At 38.7% G+C, this 21,069-nt stretch overlaps 5 protein-coding genes across 8 annotated transcripts; 3 read left to right on the top strand and 2 right to left on the bottom strand.

The window, feature by feature from the left end:
• Positions 1-1,250: 1,250 nt before the first annotated feature.
• Positions 1,251-5,936, top strand: LOC140779317 (uncharacterized). 2 transcript variants are annotated; one of them, XM_073124341.1, is made up of 2 exons: positions 1,251-2,158; positions 2,339-5,936. In XM_073124341.1, exon 1 carries the CDS (start codon positions 1,420-1,422, stop codon positions 2,092-2,094), a length of 675 nt encoding a protein of 224 aa, XP_072980442.1. In that variant the 5' UTR covers positions 1,251-1,419; the 3' UTR covers positions 2,095-2,158; positions 2,339-5,936. The 2 variants fall into 2 exon arrangements, with proteins under 2 accessions (XP_072980442.1, XP_072980441.1); XM_073124340.1 differs by having other exon boundaries at positions 2,330-5,936.
• On the top strand, positions 4,651-6,249 carry LOC140778939 (pentatricopeptide repeat-containing protein At2g22410, mitochondrial-like). The gene has a single exon (XM_073123846.1). It carries the CDS (start codon positions 4,651-4,653, stop codon positions 6,247-6,249), a length of 1,599 nt encoding a protein of 532 aa, XP_072979947.1.
• A 535-nt stretch (positions 6,250-6,784) lies between these two features.
• On the top strand, positions 6,785-8,171 carry LOC140778934 (uncharacterized). The gene is made up of 3 exons (XM_073123837.1): positions 6,785-6,956; positions 7,004-7,109; positions 7,489-8,171. The coding sequence occupies exons 1-3, from the start codon at positions 6,793-6,795 to the stop codon at positions 8,056-8,058; spliced, it is 840 nt and encodes a 279-aa protein (XP_072979938.1). The 5' UTR covers positions 6,785-6,792; the 3' UTR covers positions 8,059-8,171.
• A 1,354-nt stretch (positions 8,172-9,525) lies between these two features.
• On the bottom strand, positions 9,526-15,765 carry LOC140779412 (uncharacterized). 2 transcript variants are annotated; one of them, XM_073124456.1, is made up of 10 exons: positions 15,403-15,765; positions 14,689-14,923; positions 13,984-14,061; positions 13,722-13,891; positions 12,629-12,771; positions 12,363-12,543; positions 11,667-12,267; positions 10,912-11,024; positions 10,470-10,713; positions 9,526-9,992 (listed from the first exon to the last, which is right to left on the bottom strand). In XM_073124456.1, the coding sequence occupies exons 1-10, from the start codon at positions 15,528-15,530 to the stop codon at positions 9,765-9,767; spliced, it is 2,121 nt and encodes a 706-aa protein (XP_072980557.1). In that variant the 5' UTR covers positions 15,531-15,765; the 3' UTR covers positions 9,526-9,764. The 2 variants fall into 2 exon arrangements, with proteins under 2 accessions (XP_072980557.1, XP_072980558.1); XM_073124457.1 differs by having other exon boundaries at positions 11,667-12,264; positions 15,403-15,764.
• Positions 15,766-16,502: 737 nt separating this feature from the next.
• On the bottom strand, positions 16,503-19,992 carry LOC140778338 (pyruvate kinase, cytosolic isozyme). 2 transcript variants are annotated; one of them, XM_073122999.1, is made up of 4 exons: positions 19,836-19,992; positions 19,475-19,761; positions 18,116-18,577; positions 16,503-17,621 (listed from the first exon to the last, which is right to left on the bottom strand). In XM_073122999.1, exons 2-4 carry the CDS (start codon positions 19,730-19,732, stop codon positions 16,809-16,811), a joined length of 1,533 nt encoding a protein of 510 aa, XP_072979100.1. In that variant the 5' UTR covers positions 19,733-19,761; positions 19,836-19,992; the 3' UTR covers positions 16,503-16,808. The 2 variants fall into 2 exon arrangements, with proteins under 2 accessions (XP_072979100.1, XP_072979102.1); XM_073123001.1 differs by having other exon boundaries at positions 19,855-19,873.
• Between the last annotated feature and the right edge of the window lie 1,077 nt (positions 19,993-21,069).

The raw sequence follows: 21,069 nt of genomic DNA, 5'->3' as shown, positions 1-21,069 counted from the left end.
TTGACATTATAGAAGGTTTCATTATTGCAGTAGGATAACTACTAGGAAAAGTTAATTATAAAAGAAGAAAACAATGAGAAGCTTCTGACTTCATGAATAGGAATTGCTCATAATTATCAAGATGTCCTATATAATTATCTTCATCTTGATATTTTGTCCTTCTATGTTGTAGTAACTTGATGCTAATTATGCCATAGGATAATTTTCTTCGTTTCTCCAGATAGTGATATCTCACCTTTCTTTTGCTCACTCGATCAAAATTCTATCCAGAAGCTGAGGCCATTGGTCTATTATAGGTCTTCTTAGTGTTTCTTTTCATAAGACTGAAAACTGAAAAGCAAATCGCATTGTTGAAAGAAGCTCCTTAGTTATACTTTTATTGCATAAGACTGGAAGAAAGAAGAAGAGAAAAGAACAAAAAATGTCAGCTTGCTTTGGAAATTTGGTCTCACAACCTGCCAGTCAGTCTCCTAAATCTAACCCTTCCAGGGAGTCTGGTGATCTCATTTTTATCTTTTTGGTTAAATATTCTCGAGTTTAAATCCCAAGATCATTGAATTTGTATTTTTTTTTTCACAGAACAAACCAAAAGAAAAGTTTATCAATCAATCTTTTTTATATTTGGCCTTGAAATTGACAAAGAATATTTGAACACCAATAGAGAGTCTCTTTAGTGGCACCAAGAAGGATAAATATTGTTCAATAGTCTACTTTTCTTATGTCTAGGGACTAGGGGCAAGGCAAGAAGCAAAGATTCTTCTGTTCCATTGAACAGATGGATGAAAGAGAAAAAGAAAAACACAACAAAATCCACATAGCCGCATCCCAAGAAACCCACATCCAACATAGCTTCTATTATGCACAAACCTCCTCTCTCTCTCTCTCTCTCTCTCCAATTTTGGTTTCAGAAAGTGAGAAGATTGTCTGCAGGTGCAACTCAGTAATTTCCTGTACCTCAACTAACTTTCAGAATGTATTAGCAGTGAAGAGCTGTTTTAACTTTGAATCATTTGCTGCCACTGAACTGAAATGGAACCACCGTAGAGGATTGTCATTATACAACATCTTTTTCATTCCAGCATTGTATTGAGAGGAGGATTAACTCTATTTTATCTCAAGTATTAATTAAATGAAAAAAAAAAGAAAAAGAATTTCAAATGTGTAAAATTTCCTACATCCAGAGTTGCAGGCAATCTTTGACCTTTTCAAAACAAAAAAGTAACGCCTTCCCCTTCCTTCCCATAATAAGTACCCGAACCGCTTCTCCCTTTTAAATCCCATCTCTCTCTCTCTCTCTTAACCCTTTTCCAATCTCACCGGCAATGGCGTCTTCGCTCTAATCTCGATGCCGTCTTCTTTCTTCTCCACGACTCGAATCTCGATTTAGTTTATCGGCCACCACGAGGTTTCCTCTAGAGAATGGCTACTCTGCGCCGTAGTAGTCCTCCAGATACTACGGCGATCTCGGCCGCCAAGCTAGGCCTCCTCGCCGTAGCCATCGTTTCCGTTGTTTCTCTTGCAATCCTCGCCGCCCCATACCTCGGCGATCTAATCGCCGCCGTGATCCCGCCCTTCTCGTCGTTGATCTCCCCGGCCTACCTCTTCATCACCGTCCACCTGATCATCCTCGCCATCTGGAAGCTCTCCGATCACAAGCAACGCGCGCCTCCTCCTCCTTCGCCTCCTCGCTCCTCGAAACCCTCGCCGCCGGAGTTTCTCCCCAGCCGGATCCCTGAGGGATCCGGCGATCCGTCCCCGTCCGACGCGTCGTGCGTCACCACGGAGTCTGACGAGAGGTCGACGGCCTCGTCGAGGGCGGACGTCAGGAAGAGCGTCAAGCCGCCACCGGAGAACGCCGAGATGGTGGAGGAGATGGAGGAGGAGGGCCAATCGATGGAGGCCACGTGGAATGCGATAGCCGAAGAGGCCGCGGTGGAGGAATCGGCGGGGGAGGACGAGTTGACTCGGCGATTCGAGGATTTTATCCGGAAGAATCACGACCAGATCCGGCTGCAGAGAGAAGAATCGGAGGGGAGGCGGTTGGAGATGACTAATCGCGCGTTAATTGCTAATCGTAATAGTCTTATCAGTTAGTTAATCGCCTATTTAAGAAGGCTTTGGGGATATTAAGGGGCAAATTTGTCCACCCGATTTTCAGGTACTTATTCGGTTCCGGGAGCAGTATTTGATATGTGATACATTATATGGAATGACATATATTCCCATTATATGGCAATTTATATTTCCTTCTGTTTAAGAATTCAAAATTCAAAATTTCTTTGCCCACTTTTAGATAGGCTGTACAATGCTTGATATTTCCTCCTCTTAGAGCTTGCAGGGTCTCTTTTTTGCCAAATGCTGGATGTGGGTGGCTTGCAGGGTCTCTTTTCTGCCAAATGCTGGATATGGGTGGCTGCTGCGGTTTCTGCCTTACAATTGACTGCATCATGATAGAAAGGACCTTTTACTAGTGTACTGGCTGCTATATTACCTTTATTTCCCATTGCCCATAGCTTGCTTTTATTGATCAGGTAGTCTTAATTATCTTGGTATACTGTTGATCGAATGTGTTACTGGGTGGATGTTGTGTTTGTGTTTACCTGTAAGAAAAGAAGGCCACGTTGCTATTTGGTTAGAAATTTTATTAGCCCAATTTTCTTTTGGTCCATTTTATCAAAGTTATAACTCTAATCATTGTTGTTATATCTCATGTCTGATGGCTTCATATAGAGTTGTTTATCTAAATTATATAGCATTACAAATGGTTTTATCATGAATGGAATCATACCACTTTTTCTTTTGTTTTTTTTTGGTACAATTTTATATCATGAATAGTTGTATTCAATGCTAGACAACAGTGACTAGTGACAACTTACAATTTTTATTTAGGGGTGGTTGCTAATATGTTTAAATTTGGTTAAACAATGATGGAGATGTCTGTTTAGTTTATCTTAGAATTTTTGTAGCTGTTAATGTTATATAATATCTGGATATTTTTAACTTGCTGGAGTGAGTGGCCGTCATTAGAAGTCAAAAAAGGCCCTGGCATAATAGTCTCATTTCTTCAGCAATATCTGACCCTAGGAAGGTGGTAAGACTTCTATTCTTGGACACCGACTGCTTGACGGCTGTAATCAGTTGGTGGCGTGTTAATTTTTCTGAACAAGACAAACATACTGGTTCTCTAGTTTATTCCATATAAGTTTATCCCCACTCTGAAGGCTATCACTATCTCTACTACCACTAATGCTTGTTTAATCTACTGTCAATATGTTACAATTTGGATTTATTAGCCTTCTTTTTCAGTGTTTTATATGACTCCCAAAATTATATCTTCTCTATATATTGTTAATCAGCCATGTGTGTGAGAAATATCACATTGCAGTGCTATTATATCTCATTATTTGGTCTACTGTTATAATTTCCCTTTGTTCTTCTCCTTGTTGTGAACACTAAAGATGATATCTCATCAATGAGGGGAACTATTTGAGATTAGAAAGCAAATGTAAATCATTGTAACTATTTGAGCATTGTCTCTTTGGCTACTATGACTTTTAACTTATCTTTTCAGTGGTTCTAACTCGAGCTTTGTATTTTAAAAAAAATTTAAAATATAATGATGCAACCTTAAAAAGAATCTTAATTACTTCACCATCAACTAGAGTAAATCGATATCACCCTTTGTAAAATATTAAATTTTGTTCCTTACGATCCCATGTGGAAGTAATCGTAGTACTTGAAAGATGAATACAAAATGCCAGTTGAAAGGAAGTTGCACCAACCGGTTGAAAGTGATAACATGAGCCAAGACAAGCAGATGATTAGTAAAACTGGCAACATGATTGTGGGCACTAAGCAACCTAACAGTAACAGTCTAAGATTCTTACCTCACTGTCCTCCATTGTCTTCTCCCCTAATCTACCCTACTTGGTAGTATATAAATTAAACTCTAAAAACTTCTATTATTTGATCACTTGTGGATTAGATGGCTAACCATAGCAAAAGAAATGAATCAATTCCCTGTGATATATCACAGCTTCATATTTTTGATACATTGTGTTATTGTAATGTAACTAGCTGATTCCAATCTTTTTGATGCCCTGTCATATATCTTACAGATTCTCAGCTTCCTTTAATTTATTAAAAAAAGAAAGAACTGGGAATAATTACACTTTATCCACTTAATTATAGATTATTTTTCATTTGATTTTTCACTTTCATTGCCTTATGTTTTTTTACCCTATATTTTGACTCCTCAATTATTCAAAAATATTGATTCCTAACAAGGTTAACAAAAACTATGAAATGGCTGCTATGGCCCTAAAATGTATACTCCTATGGGAAATATGCTCAGCAGGAGACCATTGTGATATAAGAATAGATTAAGGGGTTATTAGCAATCGGATTAGCAGTAGATCTAAGGTTGGGGTTTTGAGAGGAAGAGAAGGAGGACCAGACAGATTGGTAATGATGATTATTATAATGGTGAGATTTATATTTGGGAACATATGATAGATTTCTGTGGGAAACTCCAACAGTAAACAGCCCAAAGAACCAATTTAAGGATTTTGAATAGTTAAGGGGGTGAAGAGAAAATTGAGAGGTGAAAGTGTAATTAACCATAAAAATCTCTGCCGCACTTAATGGCAGATGAGCCGATCCAATTTCCAATACCTTGTTAGCAAATGCGTATCCATAAGAGAACTCCAAAAACTCCACGCACAAGCCATCACCCGAGGCTTTCACCCCCAATTCCAGTCTCTCTCTTGCCAACTTCTCAATGCATACGCCAAATTCGGCGATGCCACCAATGCCCACCGGATGTTTGCTGAAATTCCCCATCCGGATATCATCTCCCTCACCAGCCTCATGTCTCTGTACCTTCAAACGAATCACCCCCGTAAAGTCATTTCTTTGTTCGCAGAAGTCGTCTCCTCAGGCTATCGCCCTGACGGCTTTGCTGTGGTCGGTGCCCTCGTGGCCTCTGGAATGATCGGAGAGGTGGGTGTCGGTAAGTTGGTCCATGCGTTGGTCTACCGTCATGGATTGGGCTACGAGACGGTTGTCGGCAATGCGTTGATTGATATGTATTGCAGATACGGGAAAATAGTAATGGCCAAGATGGTGTTTGAGGAAATGGGTGCGAGAGATGCAGTCTCTTGGAGCAGCATGCTAAATGGATATGTTAAGTGTGTTGGACTCGAAGATGCATGTAAGTTTTTCGATGGAATGCCACAAAGAGAGACAGTTTCTTGGACGGTGATGATTACAGGTCATGTCCAAAGGAAACAGCCTGTTCGTGCTCTGGAGCTGTTTCATAGGATGAAATCAGAAGGCCACAATCCTACCCAGATTACGGTTGTAGGGGTTCTCTCTGCTTGTGCCGATATTGGCGCCCTAGACCTTGGCCGGGCAATTCATGGCTATGTTGACAAAGTGAATCTTTGCTCTAACCTTACTGTTTACAATGCGTTGATAGATATGTATGCAAAAAGTGGGAGTCTGGAAATGGCATTTATTATCTTCAAAGTTAACCCAGGGAAGGATGTGTTTACTTGGACTAGTATGATCTCGGGGTTTGCCGTTCATGGCAATGGGATACGGGCTATGGAAGTATTCTCTGAGATGCTAAGTTCAGGAATTCGCCCAAACACAGTGACATTTGTTTCTGTGCTTTCTTCTTGCAGCCATGCAGGATTAATCCAAGAAGGTAAAAAATGGTTCCAGAGAATGCACAGAGACTACAATTTCGAGCCCCAAATTGAGCACTATGGATGTATGGTTGATCTACTAGGACGAGCCGGGTTACTAAGTGAAGCTGAAAATTTGATAGAAAATATGGGCATAGAGCCGGATATTGTCATATGGAGATCACTACTTAATGCATGTCTTGTTCATGGCAATAATAAGTTAGCTGAGACTGCAGGAAAGGAGATCATCAAGAGAGATCCAGAAGACGATGGGGTTTACATCCTTCTCTGGAATATGTATGCATCATCAAATAGATGGGAAGAAGCTCTGGAGATGAGAAAGAAGATGACGAGTAGAAAAGTCTTCAAAAAGCCAGGGTATAGCTGGATTGAACTAGATGGCTTTGTTCATGAATTTTTGGTTGAAGACAAAGTGCACTACCTTCGGAAAGAAATATATCTCACCTTGGAATGCATCTCCAATCAATTAAAGATGGATAGCAGTATCTCTCTATCTGAAGAAAGTGATAGTATTGTGGACTTGAATCTATTGACTTAAGAGGAATGACTTTTTTTTTTAGCACCTCCTCTTATGATTCATAAGTTGTTAGATTTTACCAAAAGTTTTGTTAGCAATCATGTTGTATAGCAACAGATGTATCAGAAGATGTCATCATCTTTTCATTTCCACAAATTATATGAGCTTTAATTTGGTATACTTGCTTTTCATCATCTTTTCTTTTCCACAAGTTATAAGAGCTTTAATTTGGTATACTTGCTTAATGTTCCTTGTAGCTAATATCTCTAACAGATTATTTTGTCAAGAGTTTTCTGATGGTGCCATATGAAGTCTAATAATATGCAATACATAAGGTATCCTCTCAAGACAACCTTCTAAAGCTAGATTTACTTCTTCTTGCCCTGGTAAGAATATGCAATACATTCGTTCTTTAGGCAACTTTTGGGCAGTAGAGAAAGAAGTGATCTGATATACTATGGTCAATCTTTGTATATCACTGATATCTCAAGCAGTGCCACAAGAAAAAGAAGCGACTGCTGTTGTTTGTATCTTTACATGCTTGTGTGGAGCTGAAGCTCAAACATGTCTCAGAAGAAGTTAAAAGTGAACCTTCTGATCCATGAAGCGAGCAAAAAGGTTGTCTTTGCTGAATCAGACAAGGAATTTGTGGACACACTCTTCAGTTTCCTTGCGTTGCCCATTGGCAAAATCATTGGGCTGCTTGGCGACAACCATAATTCTCTTGGGTGCATGACAAAATAGTACAGGAGGACCTGTGGACTGAGTCTTGCAGATCCATGCTACTCTGGCCCCAGACTGCATTAGAAGAAAGATGTGGTGCTTTGAAGCTCAGCATCGGCAAGCCCTTGCCTAGAAGAATTTTTCCTGCCCATCTCATGGTTGTCGTAGAAAGTTTGAGATCTTTAGTTCAGTTCCCAATACTCCGTGCTGTTGTGGAGGCGTCATGAAAGAGGGAAATGTGAAATATTGACATGATGTTGATTATGCAGCAAATGTGGATGAGGTGTTTGTGAAGGGGGGATCTGCTAGATATATTATAACAGATGATCTTTATGTGATGAAGAGTTCCACATTCAATAGTCTATCACTGCTTGCCTAGCATGGTATCAAGGATTCTACTGTTCTAAAACACAAGATGGTGCAGCTCTGGATACGTGAGATACATTTTCCTTAGAAGACACCTCTTCTTCTGTATAGATCCTATTGTACACTTATTGGTACCGTTGATGTGCTTAACTTTGATATGTGTCTGTTTAGGTTCTGAAGCTGCTCAAGATATCACTAGTCTCTATGATGCCTTTGACAGATGTGTTTGTGAAGAGGCACTCAGGCAGGCATCTTCCAATCACCGAAAGGTGTTTGATATGCAAGAGAGAACTCGAGCTGCTTGCTGCAGAAGCAGTTAGAACGACCAAATCAGGAAGTATAAACATCACTCTTCTTCGGAATAAAACCAAGAACGAGGTAGTCTATGCAGAAGCAGGAGAAGACTTGGTGGATTTGATATTCAGCTTTCTGACATTTCCTCTTGGATCAATAATAAAGCTCTTGAATGGGCAGTCTTCCATTGGATGCATTGACAACCTTTATAAGACTGTGAATGAACTTAACACCCATGCGGATGGCATCATCTCTGAGAACTGCAAGGCTGTGTTACTGGCCCCAAAACTTGCGGCACATTTTAGTCTTGAGAAAAGTCTCTTGAGTGTTGAAGAGGATCCTCCTATAGTGAGAACCACTTTTTTTTGGGGTGATTCTTGCAGATATTCCATTTGGCCCACAGTTAATCCCGACCCAGAAAATCTTGTTTGCTTAGCAGAAAATTAATGCAAAAGGTCTTATTAGGTTAAAGTTAGTAAATCCAAAGAAGCCACATTCAATGGGAGGAGGATATGTGTACACCCCTGTAGAAAGAGAAGAAGGTGGAGGAGGATATGTGAAGGGGCCAACAAAATTCCTCGTCACAGATGACATGTCTGTGACACCATTCTGCAGCATCTCAGGCTTGGATACTGTCAAAAAACCAGAAGGCACACTGTGATGATCTAGAGATGGAAGAGGTCAAATTAGGCCATGCACAGGTAATCTCTGTTGCTTCTGCATGCAAAAAGGAGTGTTATTTGCATTGGAACCAGGTGCATAATGCTAGTTACCTTTAGGTAGAGCTTAGATTCTCAAAGATGACTGATAGTAAGTTGTCAGATTATCTCAAGATTTCCATAGTACTCTTTAAAAGTCTAAAAAACTATTTAAGTCTTAATTGATAGTAATCTTAGAACTACTAGTCATCTGTATAAAGCTCGATGAGAGAATGCTTAATTTGATGATGGCATATTGCAGGCTCTTGCACTTCTGAAAGCTTCTTTGACTTCCAGCAGAGCTCTGAGTGATACCTTCCTACCTGACTTCCAATACTAGAGATCAGAGGGAAGTCACAATTCCAATCATTGGGTATCCTTCAACAGCATGTCAATTGGTTCTCTTCTAGTGAATTAAAATAATTGGACTTATTATTGCTTAGATTCTCCTTTTGGTTTCATTTCTATCAAAAAAAGAAAAGAAAAAGAAAAAGAAAAGCAAAATGAAATCATCCTAAATTTACCTTTCCACTCAACTTATTGTCTATTCACTTAAGTACTGTCAGATTCTCAAGCGCGGGATGTTACTATTTCTTAATTAAAATATTTCTTTCTTTAAAATGATAAAATAAGAAATTTTAAAAAAATTAAAATATTTTAATCTCATGTCTTAAGCTAAAACAAAACATAAGAAAGTGTAAATATTTTAATATTATTCATAATCTCCTTTTGGAAACATTATTAAAAATACGTAAAATAAAATTTTTATTATTTTCGACTACGAAATATAATAATATGTAAAATATTATAATATATAATAAATAAAATATTATAGAATAAAATATAATATATAAAATTTATATATTAATTCAAAAGAATTTTAGTTAATTTTTACTTCCTATTTGCACTTTATTTTAACTTATATGAATAGCAGTATAGATTGAGCCTTATTCTCACAATAAAATGAACGAGTTTTTATAATAATAAAATTAACATGATTAACAAGAGCCATGTCCTCCTATTAAAAAAAATTAAGGATTTTTTTTTTGGTGCAAATGCTTATCCAAACGCTTAAAATTTTAAAACTGTTCCAACATTCAGATGACTTGAGAGGGTATACATGCAAAAAAGAAAAAGAAACTCCAGATTTCCAAGTGATATGCCCCAACTAAATTTGAGGAATAAATTTTTTCACAAAAGCAAGTTGACAAAGAAGAAATAAAAATGATGCACTTCAAATTTTACTTCGTAAATTGATAAAGAAATAATTTCACAAAAAAAAATGTCATATGCCTCTATACAGCTCTATAATTCCTTTCTATGTTGGCTTGCTAATTACAATAGCTATTAGCAAAATCAGATAGATGAAATGGTTGAAAAAGTTCCCTTCTATCAAGAAAAAGTATACAACTGAAGAAGAAAAAAAGAAGAAGAAGAGATTGAGGCCTGATTGCATCATTTTAAGTTTTTGTACTCTTGATGCTCCACAACCTGAACAGGAGCAGCCGGTACGCGGACCCACCACTCCCTTAACCGCCGTATCAACTTCTCACTGTTCTCCTTCCTAAATGGCATATGCCTTGTATATACCTCCAGAAGGACCAACAGCAATACATTATCGAAAGGGATGATGGCAAATCCTGCTGCTATGGCAATCAAAGAAAAAGAAACCTTCTCTGTAGTCTGAAACCAAAATATAATGTTGTTCAACAATCAGGTGATTTTGCATTTAAATTTATTATCTATCCATTTAAATGTGTCTAATGCCTGGATAGATAAACTAGAATGCTGCTACAAAAGAATAAAAAAAACATTATGATAATAAGAGGTAAAGATTCTTAATGTTGCATATCAACATAAACAGGGTAAAGGATTATTATTTTCCATAGGACTGATAACCTCTTAATTTCTTTCATGCATCTTTAGAATTATTATGCTTGAATTAATAATGTCATGGCAAGTTATGTAAAAGAATGTTCCTTGAACTGCTTCTATATGGAAGCTAGCATATAAGCTAGATATTTCACGACCAACATTGTGAGTGGTGCTGTGGTGAACTGGTGATCTATGATTTTAACTGAAAGCAGTAATACAACATGGACGTAAAATTAGAAGCAGTATTGTTCAGAAACAACTAATTCTGACGATATGGAGTCAAACCTGTGGAAATGCTGCAAACATGATAGATCTTAGTTTGAGAAGAAAAATATTTCCTGCCTGAACATTTGACTCTAGTTTAGAAACCACTTCCTGTAAAGTTAAAAGCAGCTCAACGGGATTTCTACTTGGTGGAGGAGTAATCTGGAAGGCCTTTACGGGCTTTCCATCACTGTGATGCTTGTGCCAGAGCATGAAAACAGCGGTAGAGAAGAACATGCTTGGCAAGACATACCTGATCCAACCCCTAGAAAGCAAAGCATTAAGTTTGTCAGCATAGCAACATGAAGAAAATTATACAGCCAATTTGCACAGATGAGTCAAATGTATCAGGAAATTTACATCTATGGCCACAGCAAAATTAATTGTTTACTCATCCCACATGGCAAGCATTGGATAATGTACTATCTATGAAACTTATGGATTTGAGGAAAGAACTTGGTACCTGTAAACAAGGTAAAGTATCAAAACCAAAAATACATGTGATTTGAAAGGATCTTCCCATTCTACTAACTGCTGGAGTAGTTTGCCTAATTCTATCAAAGGAAAGAGCAATTCCTGAAACAGAACAAGATTATGCATCACTACAACAATAAATTAGGCAAATTCATAACACATTATCTTTCCAGATGTGACCAAACTAATAGAGCATATTCAGATTCTTTTCATTGAAAAATTTCTTCAAAAGTCATGAAATGAAACCAAGATAGGTTGCCAAGTTCTACCGCTAAGACTGGATAAAATTACTTTATTATTTTATAAATAAAAGAGCATAAAAATTAAAGGCAAATCTGAATTTAAATAATTCAGTGCTTTGCAACAAGTCGATAGGCATGCCACAACTCGAGCCAAAGGCAGGATGACATAGCATTCATGGCTTAGTAGTTAGAGTTTCTTGTATTATTTTGGCCTCAAAATCATTTAAAAGCTAAAGATGTAAAAGTTTACCACCTTATTTATTCCACTTTGGCCTCAAGTCCCACCAGTTCATTGCCTCTGTTCCTCAAAGCCAACTTTGAGCAGCTTTTAAACTATTTTTGGATGATTAAAACATTTATGATAAGTTTAAATATATTATGAATGGAAGGAAATTTTAATCAACAGCAAAGCTTGAGCTCTCTTTCAAGTTACAATATTTCATACAGCAGGAAAACATAAAACTACCAGAAAGGGAATTTAATTTTAAGAGAACATCAATACCTTCATGACAGCTAAATTTGTCTCAATATCTTTCACTTTAACCTGATCCACTGTTGCACGTGCTGCCTCGGCTCTGCTAGAAACACACACTGATTCTTTAACAGCCATTTGTAATGGACTCATCTCACCAATATGGATATCGCCCACTACAAAATTCCTTTCCTCAGGACTATCCTCCTCTTGTGGTGACAGAAAACCCATCCTAGTAAGCATTTGTAGTGAAAGTGGAAAAGGAGCAGCAAACCGCCTTTCATTTGAAGAAGCAACAGCATCATGATGCTGAAGTCTGTTATCTAGAGGTTCCAAGTGATTATATAATGCTTCCAATATCTTGTCTCCTTTTGGAAGTTTCTCGGTTAGGTTAAAAGCAAGTATCGTCTTAAAGTGTGATGGTAAGATATGGAAACCCTCCTTCATAGAACGATAACGAAAGATTCCTAAAGTAGCCTCAGAAAGACTTTCCGCTTTCTGGAAATTTCTGAGATTGTACTTTCTGATGAACTTGTGAACATTCAATACTTCTTTAATGATTGCAAACCAGTAATCTCTGCGAGAATGGCCTTTAAATTGTGAAAACTCAATAAAAATGGGCTCCGTTCTGCTAAACAAATGAATTTGCGCAGGAATTAAGAAATTATAGAAGAATCTAAATATCAAGGGAACACTGCAACAACTTTGACACAGTCAGATTCTTACAGAAAGCTTGATTTATACATCACGGCTTTGTCAAAGAGACGAGCACCCCACGGCCCAGTACACTCACGCTTTATAACCTGTTTCAAGTCTTCTGCCAAATCATATCTGACAGCTTTTTTATAATAAAAACCAACTCCTAGTGCCTCAAAGTAAAGAGCATGATTCGTAAGCGTCAACCGTCCTGCAAAAAAGAGTTCGATGAGGCTTTTCAAATGTAAAACCATGCATTTGCAAGAAACAAAATTACCATAAAAGCGATGCTTAACCAGGCCATGTTGATGTTCCTATGTGCTGAAGAACGGGATTAGTGGGCACAACACCATCAACATCTAAGATGATCTCTCCATCAGAAAGGTGAAGCCTAGAAGCACGAGGTGAACTTGATGTACGTTTAGCAGATTTGAACACCCTATAGTGACACAAAATTCTGTAAAAGTCACATGCATAATCATGATGTTGGATTTTATGCAAATAATGCTAATGCTCCTATAGCCTCTGCCATCATTTTGTGGAATAGTAAAATCTGCCAAGGAAAAGCAGATTAATACCAGAAGTAAACTCCTTAAATTCCTGACTGCACAACAAACTTCACTGCCCAAAATGCTAACAGTAAGTCTTTAAATTGTACTCAAAATAGCTTCTTTCTAGCATGGGACTTCACAGTGATAGTTCATCTGTAAAATATAAGCAATATGAACAACAAGCTACTAAGGGTCTTGGGATATTATTGGCAGACCTACTCAGAGAATGTACTGCCTTCACAATACCTAACAAGAAACTTGAAGAACCTACCACGGCTATCTATGAGAAATCTATGGAAAACCATCACATATTTCCTCTAGTCTAGTAAAATATCATGTAACGAGGTCTACTTTTACAAATTGTAATGTTTCTCCAACTAGGTATCTATTCCCGAACTTTTTGAATTAACAGGAGCCACTATGTTATTTCAAACTTTTGTATATCGTTTTTTCACTGCATTCATCTATGAAAGAGTCGATCTTACTCTTTCTTTTGGAGAACCTTGCCCAACAGGGATAATCATTTCGTACAGTTGCTGGGATTCAGCAAGAAAAAAGGGGAAAAAAATACTGGCCCCCTACTATCAACGTTGTATGATGTAAAACAAACCGTAGCCAACTTACGTACTCTTAGTTACAAAACGGTGTATCAATATATACAACTCAAAAACACAAAATTGACATTGTATGTGTTTGTGTGTTTTGAATGCATAATTGTGTGTGAGGGAGATCATGATGCCTCCCCACGCTCGAGAAACCGTTCTAGGCTTCTAGCAAACAAACTTCGTAAATGACTAAAAAGTTTTGAGTGATAGAAATTATAGAATTGATTGCGTACTTTTCAAGGCTTTTGAGGTACTTGTCGTATATAAAAAAATGTAGTCGACCACCTGAAGAGCTTGTAAGTGAATCAAAGAGGTTGTGAACACTGATCGGATCAGCTACAGCACGACATACCGGGGCTATTCTGGAAAATGCTTCCGGTCCAATAGTCTTCTGGCCATCAACCTGAGGAGGCAAGTGAAAATCAGAAATATTATTTTCTAGTATTTGTTATATAATCATGATAAATGTGAGGACCCAGTATAAGAATGACAAACCTGAATAGCCATTTTTGTTGCACTTGAATAAAATAAGGATCCCTCATTGTCATCCTCAATTTCTCGGTGGGTGCAATCCTGTTACAAGTAAAAATTAATGGCTATATCAATGAAATTCATAAACAGCATAAATGTTCTCATAGCACTAAGTCTTCACTTAATGACACTCTCCCAAAAGCAAGCATTTGAAAAGCAAGGAAGGGAAAAAAATTAAAAGGAAAAAATGGGAAAATGGAAAAGATTATATTTGGCACCTAGCACTTGAGTTTAAAAAATTTAAACCCTGAATTTCAACCTGTCTACTTGAAGCTCTATACCCTCCAATTAATTGGTAGCACAAAACCTTTACATATACCCAAGATGCTTTAAACATGCAAGAAATATTGCAGTAATGCCCTTATAAACTTATATCACTCCTTAGGGGGGACAATTTTCAGAGCCTTTAGCATTTCAAATTTAAATGTAAGAGATTATTTTTCTGTTGTTTCGAACCTATTAATTGTTGCCAGATTAAACTTTAGATAACCCAGGATGTTTTTGGTGAATAAGGTGAAAAAGATGACTATGTGTGGTGTAAAATGTGAAACGTAAAACATGCAGTACTAAATATAGCATCTCTGCAAAAAGCAAAGATCGAGTTACATGCAGATATTGACCCCCAAAAAAAAGTAACTATTAGATTTTATATAATGGTGTCTATCTCACTTTGAGCATGGATTCACTCTCTATTTCAGGAGTTTCCCAAGCAAGCATCATGTCATAAGTCAAAATGCGAAACTCCTTATCAGCAAGATGATCTGGGCGCTTAATCTCCTCATAAAGGGTCTTGAAAGAACAATACTCCAAAAGATTCCTAGCATACTTAGAAGGTTGCTTAGCATGTGCCGGTAGCTCAGCCTCAAAACACTGCTGCAATTGCTCTGTTGACAGAGAAAGAATCCTGAAATTGCAGGAACCCGGATTAGAACAATCCGATTACATCACAAAAACATATATTTGTTCAGAAATTGCTGAACTAACGAACAAGGAAAGAAAAAAGTCATTATAATTTCTGTTAACTTCAGAGAACTTGTTTCTAACAGGAGTACAATGTAAGAAAAGGATAGCAAATATACAAAATTTAACCCCATGAAAGAATCACCCAATTGCACCGAGAACAATCCCATGATCAAACGCGTAAAGAAATTTATAAAATTTAAAAAAAAAAATATCAAGAAGCTACAGAACTCTAAATCTATGCAAGGATATGCACCAAGCTACAGAAAATTTTGATGAAGCCCAATTGCACCAAGAACAACCCCATGATCAAACGCGTAAAGAGATTTACAACAAAAAAAAAATACCAAGGAGGTATAGAACTCTAAATCAATGCAAGGATATGCATTAAGAAATAGAGGATGGGGACGAAGAGAGCGCCACCTGGAGCAACGATGGATGACGGAGTTGGCGATGGAGGATAGGTGGGGGATTGGATTGGGCAGGGCCTCCGCATCCATCTCCGAAGCCTTCCTCCCACCGCCGAGCAAAATCCTCTCAAGAAACCCCATCTCGTACCGCAACCATGATGGATCGCATAACCGATTTCGATCTCTCTCTATCTCTCTTCTTTCTGTCTCCACCTTTCGGATGTCGGTTTCGAGTTTTCGAAACCGCGCTTTGCGCTCTTAGCTTCCGAGTTCCGTGCGCAACGAGGGAGCGCGAGAACGAGAGAGAGATAACTTCGCGGATGGAGGCCTCGTGAGTCGTCGCACTACGAATGAATCAGAGAGGATCGCATTCTAAAAGGGTGACTCACGCCTGCCGTTTTGCCCGAGTTGCCCGAGTTGCCCGAGTTGCCCTTCGACTACGTTGGACGGTTACAGGAAACCTTTTCTTTCTTTCTTTTTTTTAATTAAAGGGTGACTCACGTTGCGTCGGACGGTTGGAGGGGTTTTTTTCTCCTTCTTTCTTTTTTGTGAGAGAGACGGTAGCATTTACGTTAAAAGAGTGGCGAACGTATGAAGGACAAATGCATCAACTCTTTAATAAAATCTATATTGATTCTGTCAAGCATCTAAGAAATGGTGGAATAGAGAATTAAAAAAACTCTTTTATTATCCATTAAATTTTTTGTACTGCCACGTAATCAATGTTGGGCTTTCTGGTGTCTATTCTACTTGTATTTTGGAGAAGAAAATAGTTGAGAAAAATTAATTATAAAACTATCACTTGACGTGTTCCGTAAACACTTCAAGATGGTGAAAGGTTTTTATTAATTTAGAGGCCAATGTGCACCAAAAGAAAATGAAGAGATGTATATAGAAATGGGTAATATTTCTGGGAGTGTTAGGTCTAGATATCCCAACAAAATTGAAAGGATTCATGCGCTGACCACTTGAATAAATTTGAAGTACTTCAGCAGCAGAGAGCAGCATCAACCTGCACTTCAGTTCATGTAGCAATTCACATCATTCCAACTACTCTTATACTGTATAAATAGTGAACGTAATACATTTGGCAGAAGCGGTGGATAAAACTCATTACTCAAACAGTCAAAATTGCCACCATAATTAAATAGTATAAATTAATGACAACATGGAATATTAAAAGGTTGAGAGTTCTGGACCTGCATTCAACATGCAGCCGAGTAAAACTTAAAGTACAGTAAACAACAGAGCTCTATGTAAAAATGGAGTTCTCTCTCCAATACCCAGCTCATTATGTGTAATAGTTGTTTCCTGCAAACTGCAGGTGGAGGAGCTTCGGGAATAATTGTTGTAAAGAACAAAACAAGCAGGAACTTCAGCACACAAAAATAGCAGTATAAATAAGCAGCTCTGCATCAATCATTTCACGGTGCAGATCTTTATGACAGAAGCAACACCAATGCGATGCAATGCAACAACGGCATCGCCGGGTTTGCATAGCTGCTTCTGCACGGCTGACTTAAGTGCAGCCTGCAATATCACCTCTGTTGATTCTGAGTCTGAAGCCTTGGCAGAACCTTCTCCCAACAAGGGTATAAGGCCCCTATAGATAAGGCTATGCCTTGCTGGAGTCTCATCGCTGATCGTCCAATCAAATGAATCAGTAGTCAGCACTGGTACCACCACTGACAGGATCGGAACTCTCGGTCGGTATTTTGCTACCAACTTTGCTGTGGTACCACCACGTGTCAGGACAACGATCAGTGTGGCCTTGGCCTTGTTCGCAGTTCGGACAGCAGAGGAAGCAAGACTTTCCAATGGGCTCATTGGGAGAGGAGCAGATTTTATCATCTCCTTGAAGATGGCCTCGGAGTCAAGGGAGGATTCTGCCTCGATGCAGATTCGAGCCATGATCTTCACTGCCAGCTCAGGGTAGGCTCCAGCAGCACTTTCACCACTAAGCATGACGCAGTCAGTTCCATCAAGGACAGCATTGGCAACATCAGTAGCCTCAGCACGAGTTGGCCGAGGGGACTTAATCATTGATTCAAGCATTTGAGTAGCAGTAACAACAGGCTTGCCTGCTAGGTTGCATTTGTAAATCATCATCTTCTGAGCAAGGAAGATCTTTTCTACTGGTATCTCCATCCCAAGATCACCTCGAGCAACCATAAAGGCATCCGTCTCCCTTAAGATTTCATCGAAGTTTATAACACCCTCCTGGTTCTCGACCTTTAAACAGAGATCCAAAAGTAAATTAGGTCTGTCAGAAAGACTTATCTGATATAAAACCATTATAATCACTACCTTAGGATCTGAAGCCACACTTCTGTGCAATTCTAATAGAAAAAGCCATTATTCCAACAGAAGGATATGCATATGAACACAAGCAAGCAGAAGCGCATAACACACGCACGCACTTCTGTGCATGTGCACATATATAGATGTACATAAACACAAAAGATGGACACACCCATACATGCACGCACAATGCATTCACTCACCTACTCCTTCATACACATGAAACTATTAAAGATAATAAAAAGGAGAGGACTAATACCATTAAAGGTCATTATAATGCAGATGACATGGAATCTACCTTTGACTAATGTTGGCAACAAGCAAGATGTGCCATGACAGTACTATAGAACCAGCAAATAGATATGATTCAAAAATATGCACATTCTGATGCAGAGACAGATATAACATTGAAGAATGCAACGAACCTTTGACATCAACTTAATGCGTTTTGCATATGGCCCCAGAACCTCCCGAACATGTACAAGATCAGACCCTTTACGCACAAATGACAGCGCAATCATATCAATATTGTTCGGAACACCCCACTCCAAGATGTCTTCCTTGTCTTTTTCGGTCAGTGTTGGGAGATCCACCACAACCCCTGGAAGATTGACATTCTTTCTCTCACCTAACATTGCAGTGTTCTCACAACGGCATCTCACTGTACCAGAAGCTGGGTCACAAGACAGGACAGTCAGGCTTATGGTACCATCTGAACATAACACTACATTGCCAGGCTTCAGATCTACAGGAAGTTTCTTGTAACTCATAGAAATCATCTTCTCATCGCCCTTAATGGTATAATCTGTGGTCACAGTAATTTCTTGGCCTTCCGTCAGCTTGATAGGTTTTCCATCCTTAAGAAAGCCAGTGCGGATCTCAGGACCCTACATCAACAAACAAGAGACTGAATAAGATCAAAGGTGGCATACTGCATACACACGCCACTATTATGACTTTCCAATATCAGTTCTACAAAAAACATATTGCGGTAACTTCATGTGGACTGTTTTTAAGGTTAGCAACATGAATTTAGAAGTATCTCAGAATATTTCTATATATGAACTTTAGCAACATAATATGCTATAAATTCATGAAGCTGTCATATTGTGTAATTGGTAAAAGATAACAAAGCTAACTAGATCAATGAGTAATTAAAACATATTATCTTTCCTTTGGCTCACTCTAGAATTACAAAAGTAGAGAATGAAACAAAATATACACGATAGCTCTCTAGTAATTGGTCTAAAACTTCATACATCTTTGCCTATTCCAAAACTAGGAGCTCGTGCACTGAGACACTTTCTATCAATTACATTCAGATCTTCTACTGTCACATCTTATCCCCAACCAATGCTATTTGTGACAAATACTATCAGTTCTTATCCATCTTTTCTTGCACCACCCATCCAGACTAAAATCCCCTATTCTAAGCTAGAATCTACTTCGCAGTTTATTACTTTATAGTTTCCTAACGGCTCAACATCTGAAACTACAAATAGGGAGTAATCATGGAGTATGCATAAGCCATAGAGATTTTTGCCCAAAAGATATATGCATAAGCCATAAGGAACAATCCTAAAATGTGAAAAACCACAGGGATGCCTATTGTAAAAATACAGAAAGCATAGGGACCAATTCTAAATTTTGCAAAACAACAGGGTCAAACACACAGAGATATCATTACTCCGTTCAAACACCCAAATCAGAACAATTAAATATGTGAGCAGTAAAATAATAACTAAAACAAAATATTTAGCGATCGTTTCGTGAAAAGGTGAAACCTTTGTGTCGAGCATCACGGCGCAAATGATCTGCGTATTCTGCATCGCGACCTTGAGATTGTTGAGCGTCTCCTGGTGGTACTCATGAGTCCCGTGCGAGAAATTGAACCTTGCCACGTTCATCCCCGCCCTGAGCAGCTTCTCCAGCATCGGCACGGATCTCGACGCCGGCCCAAGCGTGCACACGATCTTCGTCTTCGGCACTCTTCCGTCATTCGGCAGCTCCTCCAAGATCCCCAAGATGTCGATGTTCGCCATCCTCCAAGCACTAGATCGGATCAAAACTCCTGGAAAAGAAAAAAAAATTAAGGCGAATGGGAAGAGCGGAGACCGGAGAAGGAGATCTGAGGGAAGAACTCACGGAGAAGGAGATAAGAAACCTTTGTGAGCGAGATCGGAGGGTCACGAATGGGGGGATTTGTTGAAGACGCCCTTGGTGGTCTTGGGGAAGTAGTGGGGTCCTCCTCCGTCGCTTCGGTGACTCAGTTCGGTGGGCGGAAGGAGGAATAAGACCGCCTGCAACCATAGTTACAGGAACTTATTTACATCTACAATTTGGCAGCACCCCATTAGTCCATTGCACTCTGACAAAACAAGCAGCCGACAAACAAAAAGCTGCCACGTAAAAGCTTCATTAAATTCCGGATAAAAATGCTGGAGGGAGATCTGGTGGAACTCAGGAGAGGTATTTGACCGATGGCAATGGGATCCGATGGGAAACCGATAGCTCGAATAAACTATCCGTGTTCGCTCCCTTGACTCGGATAGCGAGAGTATCCTATTCGTTGTGGAATAGCACTACGCTAAGCTGATGCTGATCCCGCGGCACAAAACCGATAGGTGGGCGTCATTGGAGTGATTAATCTCGATCGCCAGTTGATTAGCACCACTTTTGAGGTGGTTTAATAATGCCATTTGCGACGAAGAAGCACTAATTAAATTTTCTTGTCACTTGTATTTAATGCCCGAATGCAGTTAACGGACTCTGTTTGCAATAGGACACTTTATAATTCATTTCGTTGACAAAGTTTGGGGGATATTATATAGGAGTTATAAAATTAATTGGTTATGTTGTGCATGGTATAATATAATTAACTCTGATCTCATAAACTTGTATCATGATAATGACTTCTCTAGCATTACGAATAAGAAAAAGACTTTTAGTCCTAGCTATTTGAGAATTAATGGGCGTAGCCCAGTTATATATTTTTTTTTTCCAGATTATATATGGATCAAAGTGATATCTTTTTCTCCAAATGCACTCTGTTACAGAGACCACTTCTGCAAGTGTTCAGCTAGTTTGGGAATTCGCTTCACTCATGCATTTGGACATCTTCCTCGTAGCTCACACTCTCCATGCTCATCAAACAATGCCTCTTCCATTTCATGAGATTAGTTACACCATGCAATGTTCACTGCTCTAATGATGCAAGCTTAGCTCTTTATATTGACATGGAGACCAAAAGGAAGGAGCAAGAAAAAATAAATAATTTAAGGTTAAGATTAGCTAGCCATGAAGACCACTTGGTTTGCACTTGTACTTCTTCTTGCAGTTGCTCTTGTTGTCGTGGATGCTTCTTTGATGACAGAGCACG

This window comes from Typha angustifolia, chromosome 15 (genome assembly GCF_048772165.1).
Source record: "Typha angustifolia cultivar Huaian chromosome 15, ASM4877216v1, whole genome shotgun sequence".
In the NCBI taxonomy this organism is placed as follows: domain Eukaryota; kingdom Viridiplantae; phylum Streptophyta; class Magnoliopsida; order Poales; family Typhaceae; genus Typha; species Typha angustifolia.
Note: the sequence above shows the minus strand (reverse complement) of the source record. Positions and strands in the feature narration are given on the sequence as shown.